Raw genomic sequence first — 14,186 nt, 5'->3', positions numbered from 1 at the left:
ACTATGTTTTATGTTTATTAAGACTTAAAACTGCATGTTTTAAAGAAAGAGTTAACTTAGTATTGGTATCATATACAAGTAAACATTTATTAACAGCAAAATATTATTTTTATTTTTGCATATTCTCAAATACACATTTACAATAGTATCACACTTCCTATATGAATTCTCCATAGTTATTTTAAGTATTTTACAATTTGTACAGAGGAAGGGACATACAATATTTAATAGGCTATTTTTCAACCAAATAATAATTTATGTCCTTGTAAGATTTTGTACCTCTTTAAAACTTTCAACTTCAACATCCACTTTTTTAGCTTTGCTAATCAAATTAAGAATTAAAACCAGCCTGCAAATAATAACAGTATATAACATTAAGCACAATTTTGTTTCTTTCTTTATACAATGTTCTATCATATTTACTTGACCAAATGCTTAATTACCTTTTAAAGGTTTCAATACTGTGGTTAAAAACAAAACAACTGTGTATAACTCCAGACTATATGAAAAATATGAAATATGTAAAGTGTTATGTTCTTTACCTTTCAGTTTATTTTTAAAAGATAAATAGCTAACTATCTGTATTAATTTTAAAGAATGTTTTAAAACTCTTAAACTTTCACTTAAATACTTCCTTTTATATTACTTCAGGGAGAAAACAAATTGGAAGGAGATTTAAAGGATTTTCAAACACAAACTGAAGTTTTCAAGAACAGGATAATGAAGGACAGTAAAAATCAGGTAGGGACATGTATAAGGGCTAAGAAGGCCTAACACGTTCTCAAAATCCATTACATGGTTTTGGTTGATACTAGGTTTAAATTCATATATGACTAAAGCACTTTAGAACTAGATCAAATTAATCTAACATTTCAGATATATTTCCTTAATCCTACAACTTTTGAATTGGTGGCACAGAAAAAGGTGAAAATAAAAACCTGACAGCAAAAGTTGAATAAAGCACCACCATACTAAACTTAGAAGTAGCTGTAATGTGGGTTAAAAAAATTCTAATCCTCTAAAATATTCCAAATACACAGGTACCAACAGCCAAATTAAGGAACCTAAAAATGTATTTTCCAGTCTCCAAATTCTTATTAACCAAATTCTTTTTAATTATATGAATTCATTTTATATTATATCCATACATATAAACTATTAACTGCTTAATAACTTACTAACTCTCAAATAAACAATAAAATTTGGAAAGTGATATATATTCCAAATAAGGCCATGGATTTTCATTATGTACTTTTATCTTCTAATCAAAATCAACTTCACTGTTGTCTTTTTAAAACTTTACTCAATGTAAAATAAAAAGCAGGATAAAGTTGCTAATTTGGAATTAGCTCTCATTCTGTTACATGGTACCATCATTTTCCCTTAGTCCTCCTTACTTTGCAAAGAGACAGAGTTCCTTCACAGGATTCTCAGAAAAATACTAAGAAATCTATGTCTGAAATAGCTTCCCAGAAAAATTTATGATATGAAGCTGAAATTGTATGAAAACATTCTATCTAGAAACATGTTACCTTCCATTTTTATCTATCAAAGATTATTTGAAGAGAAGATTTTCACTCTCCTAACGTCCTTCTTTTCTTTCTAATTATTCACCTCAAATTTAGTAACTGAATAACAAGTTACAAAATGCTCTCATACATCCCTGGATCTTTCAGGTTATTGTAAATTTTCATCATAAGTTTAAAATTTGTGGTTGTGTGTGTAAATACGTAATAAGCAACAAAGATGCATATACAAGATTTAGAGTTACACACCAAGTTTCAAAATATCCTGAGTCCACAATTTACCTCTAAGACTCCAAAATTCAGCGTGCAGTAAGTCTCATGTGTTGCAACACAATGCAAGACAAAGCAGTACAAAGAGAAAACAGAAGACAAAAATAAGTAAAACTTTTCAATAATACTTTCTAAGTTTGCTGTGCTGACAAAAGATGTAAACACTATAAAGGAAAGTTAAGGGAAGTACATTTTGCCTGCTGAACAAATGAAATTTAAACATAAATGTGGTCAATATCCTATATCAATCAATGCTAGAAGCTCAAATGCAAAATTTTATCATGTAATCTGAAAATATTGACAAAAAAATTATTACCACGTTTTGCTAATTGGACTTGACAGTAAAACCTCCCATTTATATTAGCAGATGTCTCCAATGTTAAACATTTGTGTAGAAAGAAATGGGTCAAACATGTTACTTTTATAGTTATCAATCTGATTTTGTCTTAGAAGAGTACCATCAACATGAATAAATATGTAAGTAAATAGTAAAGCTTTTATGACTGAAAATTCAGTATAGAATCACAAATTATTTTATTATAAGCAACTTGCTTGTTGCTATTTTTCCTCATCTATTAAAGAAACTGAAAAGGATTCAGGACACCGTATTGAATAAAATGTAAAGAAAAGTGGACTAGAAGCAATAATTCTATTTTTACACAGCATAATTCAATATATAGTAATGGATGTGAACAAGACTGGCTTTAAAAAATGAATTTTCTGCTTCAAGGCCAACATTTTTACAAGCTTGTAGACACACTGTTAGGGCAGGCCAACTTCTTTATGATGTCGCATTATGTGCTGGTTCTTTTCTGAAGGTCTTCGGAAGCCTTTCTTGCAGTACTCACACCGATGAGGATAGTCTTTTGTATGAATGGAAATAACGTGCCGTTTAAAGCCTGAGGCATCTGTAGTGCTATACTCACAGTACTCACACTGATATACTTTCCTGCCGCTGTGTGTCTTCATATGCTTTTTAAGCTCATTTTGTTGCCTAAATCCCTTTCTACATCTCTTACACCTAAACGGAAGATCCTTTGTGTGAACTGAGAGAATATGGCGACTTAGAACAAATGGGTCTGCAATCTTAAAGTCACAATGTCTACATTGGTGCATTTTTTTACCTTTGTGGACAGCCACATGTTTCTTGAGTTCTGAAGGCCTGTGAAAGCCTTTCTCGCACATCTCACACTTATGAGGATAGTCTTTCGTATGAACTGAAATTACATGTCGTTTCAAATCACTTGAGTTTGAACTCTTGTGGTCGCAATGCAAACACTGATGTGTTTTGCTTTCTTGGTGGACAAGAGTATGGTGCTGCACTTCTTTGGTATCTGAGAAAGTCAGAAGACAAATGTCACACTTGAATGGCATCTCTTTACTATGCTTTGTTTTTATATGTGTTTTCAAGTTAGAAGAGTCTGCAGACCTATATTCACAGTACTGGCATTGGTATGGCTTCTCGCCGGTATGGATTCGCATGTGCTTTTTGAGTTCCGACGGGTGTCGGAAGCCTTTTCCACACTCCACACAAATATGAGGAAAGTTCTTGCTGTGGACTGCCAAGAGGTGGCGATTCAATAACCCCTGTTCAGCTGTCTCGTATTCACAGAATTTACACTTGTGCATTTTGTCAGCCCCTTTTTCCTTATGCACCATTTTGTGAGTAAACAAAGCCCCCGCATGAGAAAAATGCTTCCCACACTCATCACATTCAATGGCCTTCTCTGCCTTGCTGGTCAGCTTGTGGCTCTCCAGGTGGTTATGTAAACTTATCTTCTTGTTGGTAGTGTAATCACAGTCAGTACAGTGGTACTTCTTCTTGGCAAGGTGTTCAGGATGGTTTTTCATGTGTCTTTTCAAAAAACCTCTCGACTTAAACTTCTTCCCACAAATCATGCAAGGATAGACAGTCAAAGGATGACCATCAGGGCCAATAATTATTGCTAAGAAAGGAAAAGAAAGCAGTATGAGTGCTTAATCAAACTTCTGGTTTCCTCATGAATTTAAAGCTTGTGTTGTGAACATTACTGGGAAAATACTTTTAAGTTATTAACATTCCTTTTACTGCTTTTCAATGTTAAGAGTTATAGTAATGTCCTAATCGAGAGAACTGGTTTGGTTTATTATGAACTAATCTCACCCCCTCCAGCTAAAAAAGAAAAATCAATCAAGCAGTGACAAAAGAACGTGAATTTAGAAATGTGTAGCAAACAACTCATAAAAATCAAGTCCAGCATTTCTGCTTTGGTGACTGACTCCAAGCCAAATATATGCTAACAGTAAAGCTTAACTGCACCTATAAATAAATTTTAATATGCAAAGAAGCATTCAAAACAACATAGGATAGTAATCTGTCCTATAAATAAACTAGGTACTTCTTCCACTTCTCTGTAAATGATACCTGCTTTATGCTGGTATAAGCAGATCCATGTAATTTTGTTCACTTAAAGTTAGGTAACATTTTAGAAATTTGTTTTCCTTTTCACTAAAATCACCAGAGGATTTTAATTCTTTTTCCTGAATGTTTAATGCACAACTGTTTCTTCTTATCCAAGAATATCATTCATGAATATCACTGAATTTTGAAGTTTTTTCTTTCAAATTCAATACATAAAAATACATGTGGCCTACTAGCTAAAACTCCATCATAACACCCCTGTGGAACTCACCTGTTTGGTACTGCCTGGAATCAGGTCTTCTCTTTTTCTTTGGTTTCTGTTTAGCCAGTCTGCCAAGGCCAGTAGACTCATCTATGTGCAAGAGGGCACTTGCAGTGCCATTCCGGTTTTCAATTCCATCAGAATTATTACCTAACAATGTACATGAAAACACAGAATTACACAACATTATAAACTCTAAAGAATTAGGAATTCTTTATTAACAACAAGAAGTCCTGACACTCATGAATGACAAAGTCCTTACTTTATTTTTTATTTTTATTCTTTTTTTTTGAGACAGAGTTTTGCTCTGTCACCCAGGCTGGAGTACAGAGGTGTAATCTTGGCTCACTGCAACCTCCTCCTCTCAGGTTCAAGCGATTATCCTGCCTCAGCATCCTGAGTAGCTGGGATTACAGGAACAATGCCATCACACCCATCTCATTTTTTTGTATTTTTAGTAGAGACGAGGTTTCACCATATTGGTCAGGCTGATCTTGAACTCCTGACCTCAGGTCATCCACCTGCCTCAAACTCCCAAAGTGCTGGGATTACAGGCATGAGCCACTACGCCTGGCCCCCAATTGTAGACAATGTATTTTATGGGCATATTTATGGCAAGACCATGGGAAGTGCCTAGCTTCCGTATCTAGCAGCATGTTGCTCTAACGGACTCCCTTGCTATCTCCCAAAAATTGTAAAGTTATGAGTCACCTATAAACCAAGATTTAAAATGTTAGACTGAAAGCTCCCACACTTCTTACATAATAAAAGAAGTTCATATTAAAATTAAAGGCAACAGGGAGACTATGTAATCTTCCTCTACTTTTGCTTAAATCATGAAACCCTAAGACCACAGAAACCAGTTTCTTTTTTTTTTTTGAGACGGAGTCTTGCTCTGTTGCCCAGGCTGGAGTGCGGTGGTGCAATCTCGGCTCACTGCAAGCTCCGCCTCCCAGGTTCATGCCATTCTCCTGCCTCAGCCTCCTCAGTAGCTGAAATTACAGGCGCCTGCCACCACACGCAGCTAATTTTTTTTAAATATTTTTTAGCAGAGACGGGGTTTCACCATGTTAGCTAGGATGGTCTCGATCTCCTGACCTCGTGATCCGCCTGCCTTGGCCTCCCAAAGTGCTGGGATTACAGACATGAGCCACCGCGCCTGGCCAACAGAAACCACTTTCAACAGTGAATTAATGTTCAAAAACCACTCAATCCTTCTAGCTTCTATGTAAGTTACCATAAGCTGCTGCCCATGCAATTGGCACGAAGGTTTTCATTTCATCCTCATCAATTTGCTGCTCATGCACAGCAGCTGCTGCTGCTGCAACAGCAGCATCCTCCTCTCCTACGATCACTTCCATATAAACTTCATCAGCAATTTCAGCAACATCTAAGCACAAAATAAATAAAACATTTTTTGTGACTGGTTTACAGAGATCACACAGAAAAAAATACATTAGTAGAAAAAAATAAACACTAGTTAAATTACTCATTTCTTGGCTTTCACCATAATTAGTTTATAAAGCAACAATCAAAACATAGTCACTGATACCTTTTCTTGGAATACGGCAACACAGTAATCTCTACAACAGTGCTGCTTATTTTTTTCAAATATTGGTTGCATCTAAAAAAAAACAGCTTGGGCAGGGCACAGTGGCTCACACCTGTAATCCCAGCACTTTGGGAGACCAAGGTGGGCGGATCATGAGGTCAAGAGATAGAGACCATCCTGGCCAACATGGTGAAACTCTCATGTCTACTAAAAATACAAAAATTAGCTGGGTATGGTGGCACGTGCCTGTAGTCTCAGCAACTTGGGAGGCTGAGGCAGGAGAACTGCTTGAACCCAGGAGGTGGAAGCTGCAGTGAGCGGAGATTGCTCCACTGCACTCCAGCCTGGCGACAGAACAAGAATCTGCCTCAAAAAAAAAAAAAAAAAAAAAAACACACCTTGTAGAAACATAAAACCCTCTCCCACAAAAAAAAGCCACATACTGGCACATAGACTCCATGGAATACTATGCAGCCATAAAAAAGAATGAGCTCATGTCCTTTGCAGGGACATGGATGAAGCTGGAAACCATCATCCTCAGGAAACTAACACAAGAACAGAAAACCAAACACCACATGTTTTCACTCGTAAGTGGGAGCTGAACAATGAGGACACATAGACACAGGGAGGGGAACATCACACACTGGGGCCCATTGTGGGGTGGGGTGCAAGAGGAGAGAGAGCATTAGGACAAATACCTAATGGATGGGGGGCTTAAAAGCCTAGAAGATGGGTTGATAGGTGCAGCAAACCACCATGGCACATGTATATCTATGTAACAAACCTGCACGTTCAGCACATGTATCCCAGAACTTAAAGTAAAATTTTTTTTTAGAAAAGCCACATACTTAAATCTTCATCTTCTTGTTGAGAGTCATTGACAGTCATATAAACCATCTTTTCCCTGGGAACACGAATACTGCTGTTCTGATCAAGTAGTTCAACTCCATGATCATTTTCAGGTTCACTTTCCACAATGTCTACAGTTCCACCTATCAGAGAAGATGAAAGCTCCAAAAATTATTTGAGAGTTCATTTTCACATATTTTACTTACACATTTTAGTATATTTTTATATTACTAAATCAAAAATATGTCTTAAAAGTTGTCTTTGGAAAAGAGTTCAAATTTTCCAACCTAAATAACCTAAACTAAATGTTAAGTATCAATGAAAAAAAGTAAACTGTTTACTTTTTTGACACCATTTGGTTGAAACATTTGGATGACGATGTATAAAATGCTGACAGCTTCCTCTTACCTAAGTCATCTTCTCCAGGGTCAGCTTTAAAAATGTATACCTTGATGACTTCAGGACAAGTGCCATCCACTTTACAAGGATCCATTTCTGATTCTGCATCGATGGTCACTCCAGTGGAACCATCATGTTCTATTTTGCCAGCATCATCCACTGAAAAGGCAGAAAATATATCATCAACAATAACAGTAGATGCTTTAAAACTCAAGAAAACTAATGAAAGAACATATGTCATCTTTGTTTATCATAAAGTAAAAGCATACAGTATTACAAGTACTCTGTTTTATTTTTTGAGATGGGGTCTTTTCTTCTTCTATCACTCAGGCTAGAGTACAGTGGCACAATTACAGTTCACTGCACTTTTGACCTCCAGAACTCAAGCGATCCTCCTGCGTCAGCCTACTTAAGTAGCTGAGACAAAAGGCATATGCCACCATGCTCAGCTAATTTTTTATTTTTTCGTACAGACAAGGTCTCACTATTTTTCTCTGGCTTATCTCCAGCTCTCGGGCTCAGCAATCCTCCCACCTCAGCCTCACAAAATGCTGGGATTACAAGCTTGAGCCACTGCACCCAGCTTACCAATGTTCTTGAAGATCTGAGAAATAATGTCCTACTAGTAAATTCAGTACACACTAGTCCTAATATATTTTATGAGCATTATCTAACATTCAGTACTTCTGAATACAATTGTCTTATCTGTTCTATGAGAATCATAAACCTTTTAAAAATCAAAATATGGTTGTCAGAAACATAAATTCTGGCTGGCCGTGGTGGCACATGTCTGTAATCCCAGCACTTTGGGAGGCCAAGGCAGGCAGATCACCTGAGGTCAGGAGTTTGAGACCAGCCTGGGCAACACAGTGCAACCTCTGTCTCCACTAAAAATGCAAAAAAATGAGTTGGTCATGGTGACAGGCGCCGGCAGTCCCCACTACTCAGGAGGCTGAGGCAGGAGAATCGCTTGAACCTGGGAGGCAGAGGTTGCAGTGAGTCAAGATTGCACCACTGTTCTCCAGTCTGGGTGACAGAGTGAAACTATCTCAAAAAATAAATAAATAAATAAATATAAAAATAGTTGTAAATTATGATATTAATCTGTTTAAACCTAACACTACACACACATGCATTTAAAAAAAAAACACACACACAAAACATATACATGAGTTCTAAGAGTCCAGGTCTACTGCTGGCAAATACAGTAAGAAGTATACTTAAGTATCTTCTTAAATACTTAAGGCAGCGGTTTCATGTTTCATGTTTATGTATTTAAAAAAAAAAAGAATCCTTACTTACCAATAAAGTAAACATATGATTTCCACTAGTGAGCTCAGGGAATCTACAACAAACTTTTAAGTGTTACACGGTAAGGGAATCAAGTGTGGTGTTATGCTTGGGACTTCAAAATTAACAAAAGTAAAAAATAATGTCTTAAAAAATACATTCTGGATTGCAGTAAATACCAAAAATATGACCCCCATATAATGTAACCTTACATTACACACACCACTGTGGGCACTGACTACTATCTTTAGCACAACAGAAAGTGTGGCACAGACTAATGAACACATAGCACACAGTACAATTTAATTTATCATAAAAGTTGGATTTTTCAATGTTCAGTACATTAGAGAAACACTAAGTAATGATCTCTCTGTTCTGGGCCCACCTGGTCTGTATGACACAGCAAGAGACCAACCACAGAGGAGCAGGACCCCCAAGAAGCTTTTTCATTTCCCCTTTCCCATTTTAGTTTTGTTTTTGTATTCCTCTGCTGAATGTATTTCATTATCCTTTTGGCTAAATATTTATGTTCAACTCAATTAAACAATGATTCACAAGTATCAATCAGACTCTGGGCAAGTATTAGAGGCGCAAACTTTAAAAGAAACTGACCCAAGGCCAGGCGTGGTGACTCACACCTGTAATCCCAGGGCTTTGGGAGACGGACGTGAGTGGACTGCTTGAGGCCAGCCTGGCCAACATGGCAAAACATGTTTTCTACTGAAAATACAAAAATTAGCTGGGCATAATGACACATGCCTGTAATCCCAGCTTCTTGGCAGGCTGAGGCACAAGCATCGTTTGAACCCAGGAGGCAGAGGTTGCAGTGAGCTAAGATCTTGCCACTGCACGCAAGCTTGGGCAACAGAGAAAGTCTGTCTCAAAAAAAAAAAAAAAAAAAAGTAATGTACCCAAGAAATTTGTAATTCAGTGAAAAAGCAGACAGGTGAACAGATGATTATTTTAAAATGTGATCATAATAATGTAGTTACTTTTTATTACGTGATTACTGAAAGCATTACTTAATACTCATAACTCCATGAGGAAGTGCTATAATATATATTGTCGACATTTTACAGTAAAGCAAACTGAAGTTTAGAAAACTTGAATGATTTATCTAAGGTCACACATCTAGTAACCGGCAAAACCAGAATTCAAATCTTGATCCATGTAATTCACAAGAAACAACCATCAACCTCTGGTGTTTGAAGAATACTCTAAGTTTAAATTGTTAGAGGCAATAATAATTTTTTCTAAGAAATAAAAAACAGTATAACAAAAGACATTTTCCATTAGTGTAGAGCAGATAAATGTATTCACAACTCAACTACAATGAGCATTACTTAGAAAAGGCAATGGTAATAGTTTTGACTACTTCAGGTTTTAAATACTTAGCCTTAACTTTCAACAGTGGCTTATAAATACAGAATTTAGATTTTGAAATCTCTGCATACTTTTCAAATTCCCCATCTTGTTCTTCAAAAGATCCAAAACTACATTTGTCTAATCAAAATTATCTAAAGCCAGCATTAGAAAAACAAAAATACAATGACAATATAATTTGGTTTCTTACTAGAAATTACGGACTACTTTCAAATAGCATCTCCTTGTTACAAACATGGATATTATAAAATCTACTTAACCTATGATATGAGAACTTAAAACACTGGGATACTAAAAGCTATTAAAACTTAACTACTTAAACACAAGATGTAAGAACCCAAAACAATGGGGAAAAGAGTTTTTTGTCTATTTTGGATACAGTGACATATTGGCAAATCACATTTTAATACACATTTGTCTTCAAAACAAAATGTCACTTAGAAAGACACTAGCTGATTTCTTAAAGTAAATTTAAAAGATTACTTAGAAGAAAAAGTTAAATTTTCTTTTTTTTTTTTTTTTTTGAGATAGGAGTCTCAGTTACCCAGGCTGGAGTGCACTGGCGCTATCTCAGCTCACGGCAACTCCCAAGTTCAAGTGACTCTCCTGCCTCAGCCTCCTAAATAGCTGGGATTACTAGCATTGCCATCATGCATTGTTAATTTCTGCATTTTTAGTAGAGATGGGGTTTTGCCATATTGGCCAGGCTGGTCTTGAACTTCCTGACCTCAAGTGATCCACTTGCCTCAGCCTCCCAAAGTGCTGGGATTACAGGCTCAGGCCACTGCACTTGGCCTAAAACTTCTTTAAACATAAAAATATACTAATTTTGAACTCTCTAGTGCAATCTTTAATGTTAACATTGGTGTAAATTATTTTCATTAAAATTGATTCATTTTCTCATACAATGAAATAATATTTTATAAATTTTCAAGGTGTCCATAAGATAGTATTACTATAAAACAGGCTGGGGAGTCAGAAATGTTTTGGCAAATGTTGCAAAGTGCAATAACAGCTGCCACAAAAAAAAAGTGAAGGTACGTTATGTAGACTGAAAGAGAATGGCACTTATTCTATGCAAAGGATACAGCAGGTAGGGCGAAAGGACAGTAAGACAGTGTGTTCTTCAACACTGCTGCAAATCAGGCCATAGTGGGAAATGTGAACAACAGGTAAACCAAAACCAGGTCATGGAGGACTTTACGCACCAGGCAGAGGGGCTCAAACTTAATTCTGGTAGACTGCAAGTTTCCCAATCTGATTAAAATCAAGATCTGTAGTATGGAATGAACTTGTATACAAAATAGACTTCAAGGTATCCTACTCTTGGGGATTCGTATCAGAGATCTGATAATTTCTGCTTTTAAAAAGACCAGTCACTAAGATCAGTATTTTTGCCAAAGCATCCTGCTGGCCTTATAAAAAAGCAGATTTGAAGAGATCGAGAAATGAAGCAGGGCACTACAGCTTCAAGTACATTTAGGTGACAGATGATGAAGTCTTGAATGAGGTCAGAGGTAGTATAAACTGGGATAAAGGCTGGAGTTGAGTCATATTTAAGAATAAACTGAGAGGATGGAATGAATGACATATGAAGCCACCTACAGAATATTCAACTCTGAAAGCTGAAGATCAACACCAATTTGGAAGCCATCAGCAAAACGTTAACCAACAAACACTTGAGATCATGCAGTGAGTATCTGCAGTGTAAAGAAAATCATGAGCTAAAGACACAGTTCCAGTGAGATTACAATTTAAGGGAGGGGCAAGAAAGAATTCACAAAGCAACCTAAGTAGAAAAAGCTGGAGAGGTAATGGGAAGGGCATGAAACGAGCTAGGGAGTTAAAGATTCCAATAATGCTAGTAAAACCTGCTGTAATAACACAAGCCAATCAGCTACGAAAGGGAGAGGTGAGGAAATGAGAAGGATGTCTGTCTTTATAACTCATAGCTTAATTTTTAGCTAGTCATGTTATCTCCCTTCTCTTTGTTTTCCTCAGAGAAAGAATTACACTTTTCCTGAGGAAAAAAATTGGATATTGGATTTCCACAGGACTTCATTTTGTCTAAATTAATATCATAAAAACATTGCTATTCTTTTGCTTTGCAGTCTTACAATGCAAGCACATGGCTTGTGCCTCTCCATTCAAATTGTCTCATCTTTCAAAACCAGGTTGTTAAAGTTCATTTACCACCAACCTCAAAAACAAAACAGTTTACTTGATTTCTCTCTCCTAAGGTTTCCAACCAAACACCCTGACATTGATATCAATGGTATCAAGAAAATTGGTATCAATTTTCTGTCTTCTTAAAAGAAAGATCCAGTTACTTTACCCTCCTGCCCTAGTCTCTAGCACTCCTTTTCCTACTAAGTAAAACACAAATTGCACAGTCTAGCAACCAAAATCTGCCCAAACTGCTTTGGTCTTTACAGTGTTATTGCCCCCAATATCTCATGGGCCCCAAATTTAAGCAATACTATTTTATTATTTATTCCCTTATGCTTCTTCAACTTTGCCCTAAAAGACAGCTTTTTCTTGAGATGATCCACTTTAATATTTAAGAAACTACTTAACAAAATTAAAGAGTGCTCAAAAACAAACCATCTGAAATACCAACAGAATTTACAAAATATTATTCGGATATTCCTCAATGCATATATACAAGTAAAGGAACAGAAAGGACAAATACAAGTTTAAAATTAAAATTGAAATGTTACTTTTAAACAAAAATTTTATAGCAATTTGAACAAGTAAAACAGCTTAATTCCATGGCTGGCCATTCTAACTGTTCTCTTGCATATTTTTTCAACTCCTATGCCCCTGTCTGATTTCATAATACTTGGCTGGCAAAACCACAAATCTGCCTGATATAATTTTATGTCAGCATCTACATCTATGCAGCTAAATCTAAATAGAAAAAAACAGCATGATGTAGATGGCGTCATCTTTAAATATACAAATATGAATCTTGAGTAGATGCTATTTGCCATATTTTTCTTAAAATTCCAATACTACGTGCCTGTTGATCTGATTTCCCACCTTACCAAGAACCTAAAACAGAAAAAATGATCCACTGTCTGCCACATCTGTCCTACTGCCAAGAACTAATTCACAAATTTTGTATTTCCTGCACACTGCCACAGACAAGCGGTGTTCCTTTCCACTTAAAAACAATCCCTCCACATAAGCACTAAATTATACCTTCTCTTTTCTGTTTTTTTGCAGTTATCCCTTACACCATCAATTTATCTATCACCCAGTAAAGGAACACTCCCATCAGGAAACAAGTAAGCTTTTTCTCTTGAAACAACACTAAAACAAACAAAAATTCCATCTTTTCTTGATCCCACTTCTCCTGCAAGCAACTGTTTCTCTAAACTTATTTAATACTTCCATCAAGCTTTTGTCCATGATTTCACTGAATCCGTTCACCGAAGACATACATGACCAATTCTGAGTCCTCACCTGACTTGCCTAAGTTGCTGCATTTGACACAAACTGTCACTGTCCTCTCTACTAAGATTAATACATGCATTTCCTTTTTGAAGTCTATGACACAACTCAAACTGAAGTCTATGACAAACTGTCATCCTTCCAGCAAGGCATCCCTGACCATCTCTGAAACTCAAAATCGTTTTGATTAAGCTCTTCTACTTTCCCAAGACACATTCTAATATACATTTAAATAATTTTATGTATGTACACCCATAGAAGTCCATGATGATGAAGGAAATGAATCTCTATTTTGTGCATTGATGTATCTCAAGACTTGACAATACTGTCTAGCCTTAGTAACTAACATTCAATTTGTTATATATATGAATGATGATCAATTAAATGTCTATTAATTCAAGTCAGAAGATTTTAAAATACTCTTCTAAGAAAAATATGATAAAAATAATAGGTAGGAATCATATTGTAAAGATATTATCTACTGTCACCTGCTATAAAAGGTGAAAACAGCTGGGCGCGGTGGCTCACGCCTGTAATCCCAGCACTTTGGGAGGTGGAGGCGGGCAGATCACAAGGTCAGGAGATTGAGACCATCCTGGCTAACACGGTGAAACCCGTCTCTACTAAAAATACAAAAAAAAAATTAGCCAGGCGTGGTGGCAGGTGCCTGTAGTCTCAGCTACTCGGGAGGCTGAGGCAGGAGAATGGCGTGAACCTGGGAGGCGGAGCTTGCAGTGAGCCAAGATCCTGCCACTGCACTCCCGCCTGGGTGACAGAGCAAGACTCCGTCTCAAAAAA

The 14,186-nt window shown here is 36.4% G+C and overlaps 1 protein-coding gene and 1 long non-coding RNA gene across 5 annotated transcripts in view; one reads left to right on the top strand and one right to left on the bottom strand.

Annotated features, from left to right (window-relative positions):
• Window positions 1–14,186, top strand: part of LOC129053382 (uncharacterized) — a 32,312-nt gene that overhangs the window by 16,638 nt on the left and 1,488 nt on the right. Inside the window, exon 2 of the long non-coding RNA XR_008518267.1 lies at window positions 652–741. This is a non-coding gene — a long non-coding RNA (uncharacterized LOC129053382). The remainder of the gene's footprint in view (window positions 1–651; window positions 742–14,186) is intronic.
• ZFY (zinc finger protein Y-linked) overlaps window positions 69–14,186 on the bottom strand; it is a 50,244-nt gene continuing 36,126 nt past the window's right edge. For all 4 annotated transcript variants that reach the window (XM_054545411.2, XM_063721480.1, XM_054545408.2 and 1 more), the window contains 5 exons: window positions 7,269–7,418; window positions 6,860–7,003; window positions 5,697–5,849; window positions 4,469–4,609; window positions 69–3,742 (listed from right to left, as the gene is read on the bottom strand). In XM_054545411.2, coding sequence (XP_054401386.1) covers window positions 2,559–3,742; window positions 4,469–4,609; window positions 5,697–5,849; window positions 6,860–7,003; window positions 7,269–7,418 — 1,772 coding nt within the window. In that variant the 3' untranslated portion in view covers window positions 69–2,558. The remainder of the gene's footprint in view (window positions 3,743–4,468; window positions 4,610–5,696; window positions 5,850–6,859; window positions 7,004–7,268; window positions 7,419–14,186) is intronic.

This window comes from Pongo abelii, chromosome Y, assembly GCF_028885655.2.
Source record: "Pongo abelii isolate AG06213 chromosome Y, NHGRI_mPonAbe1-v2.0_pri, whole genome shotgun sequence".
In the NCBI taxonomy this organism is placed as follows: Eukaryota; Metazoa; Chordata; class Mammalia; order Primates; family Hominidae; genus Pongo; species Pongo abelii.
This window is presented reverse-complemented; position numbering and strand designations above follow the sequence as displayed.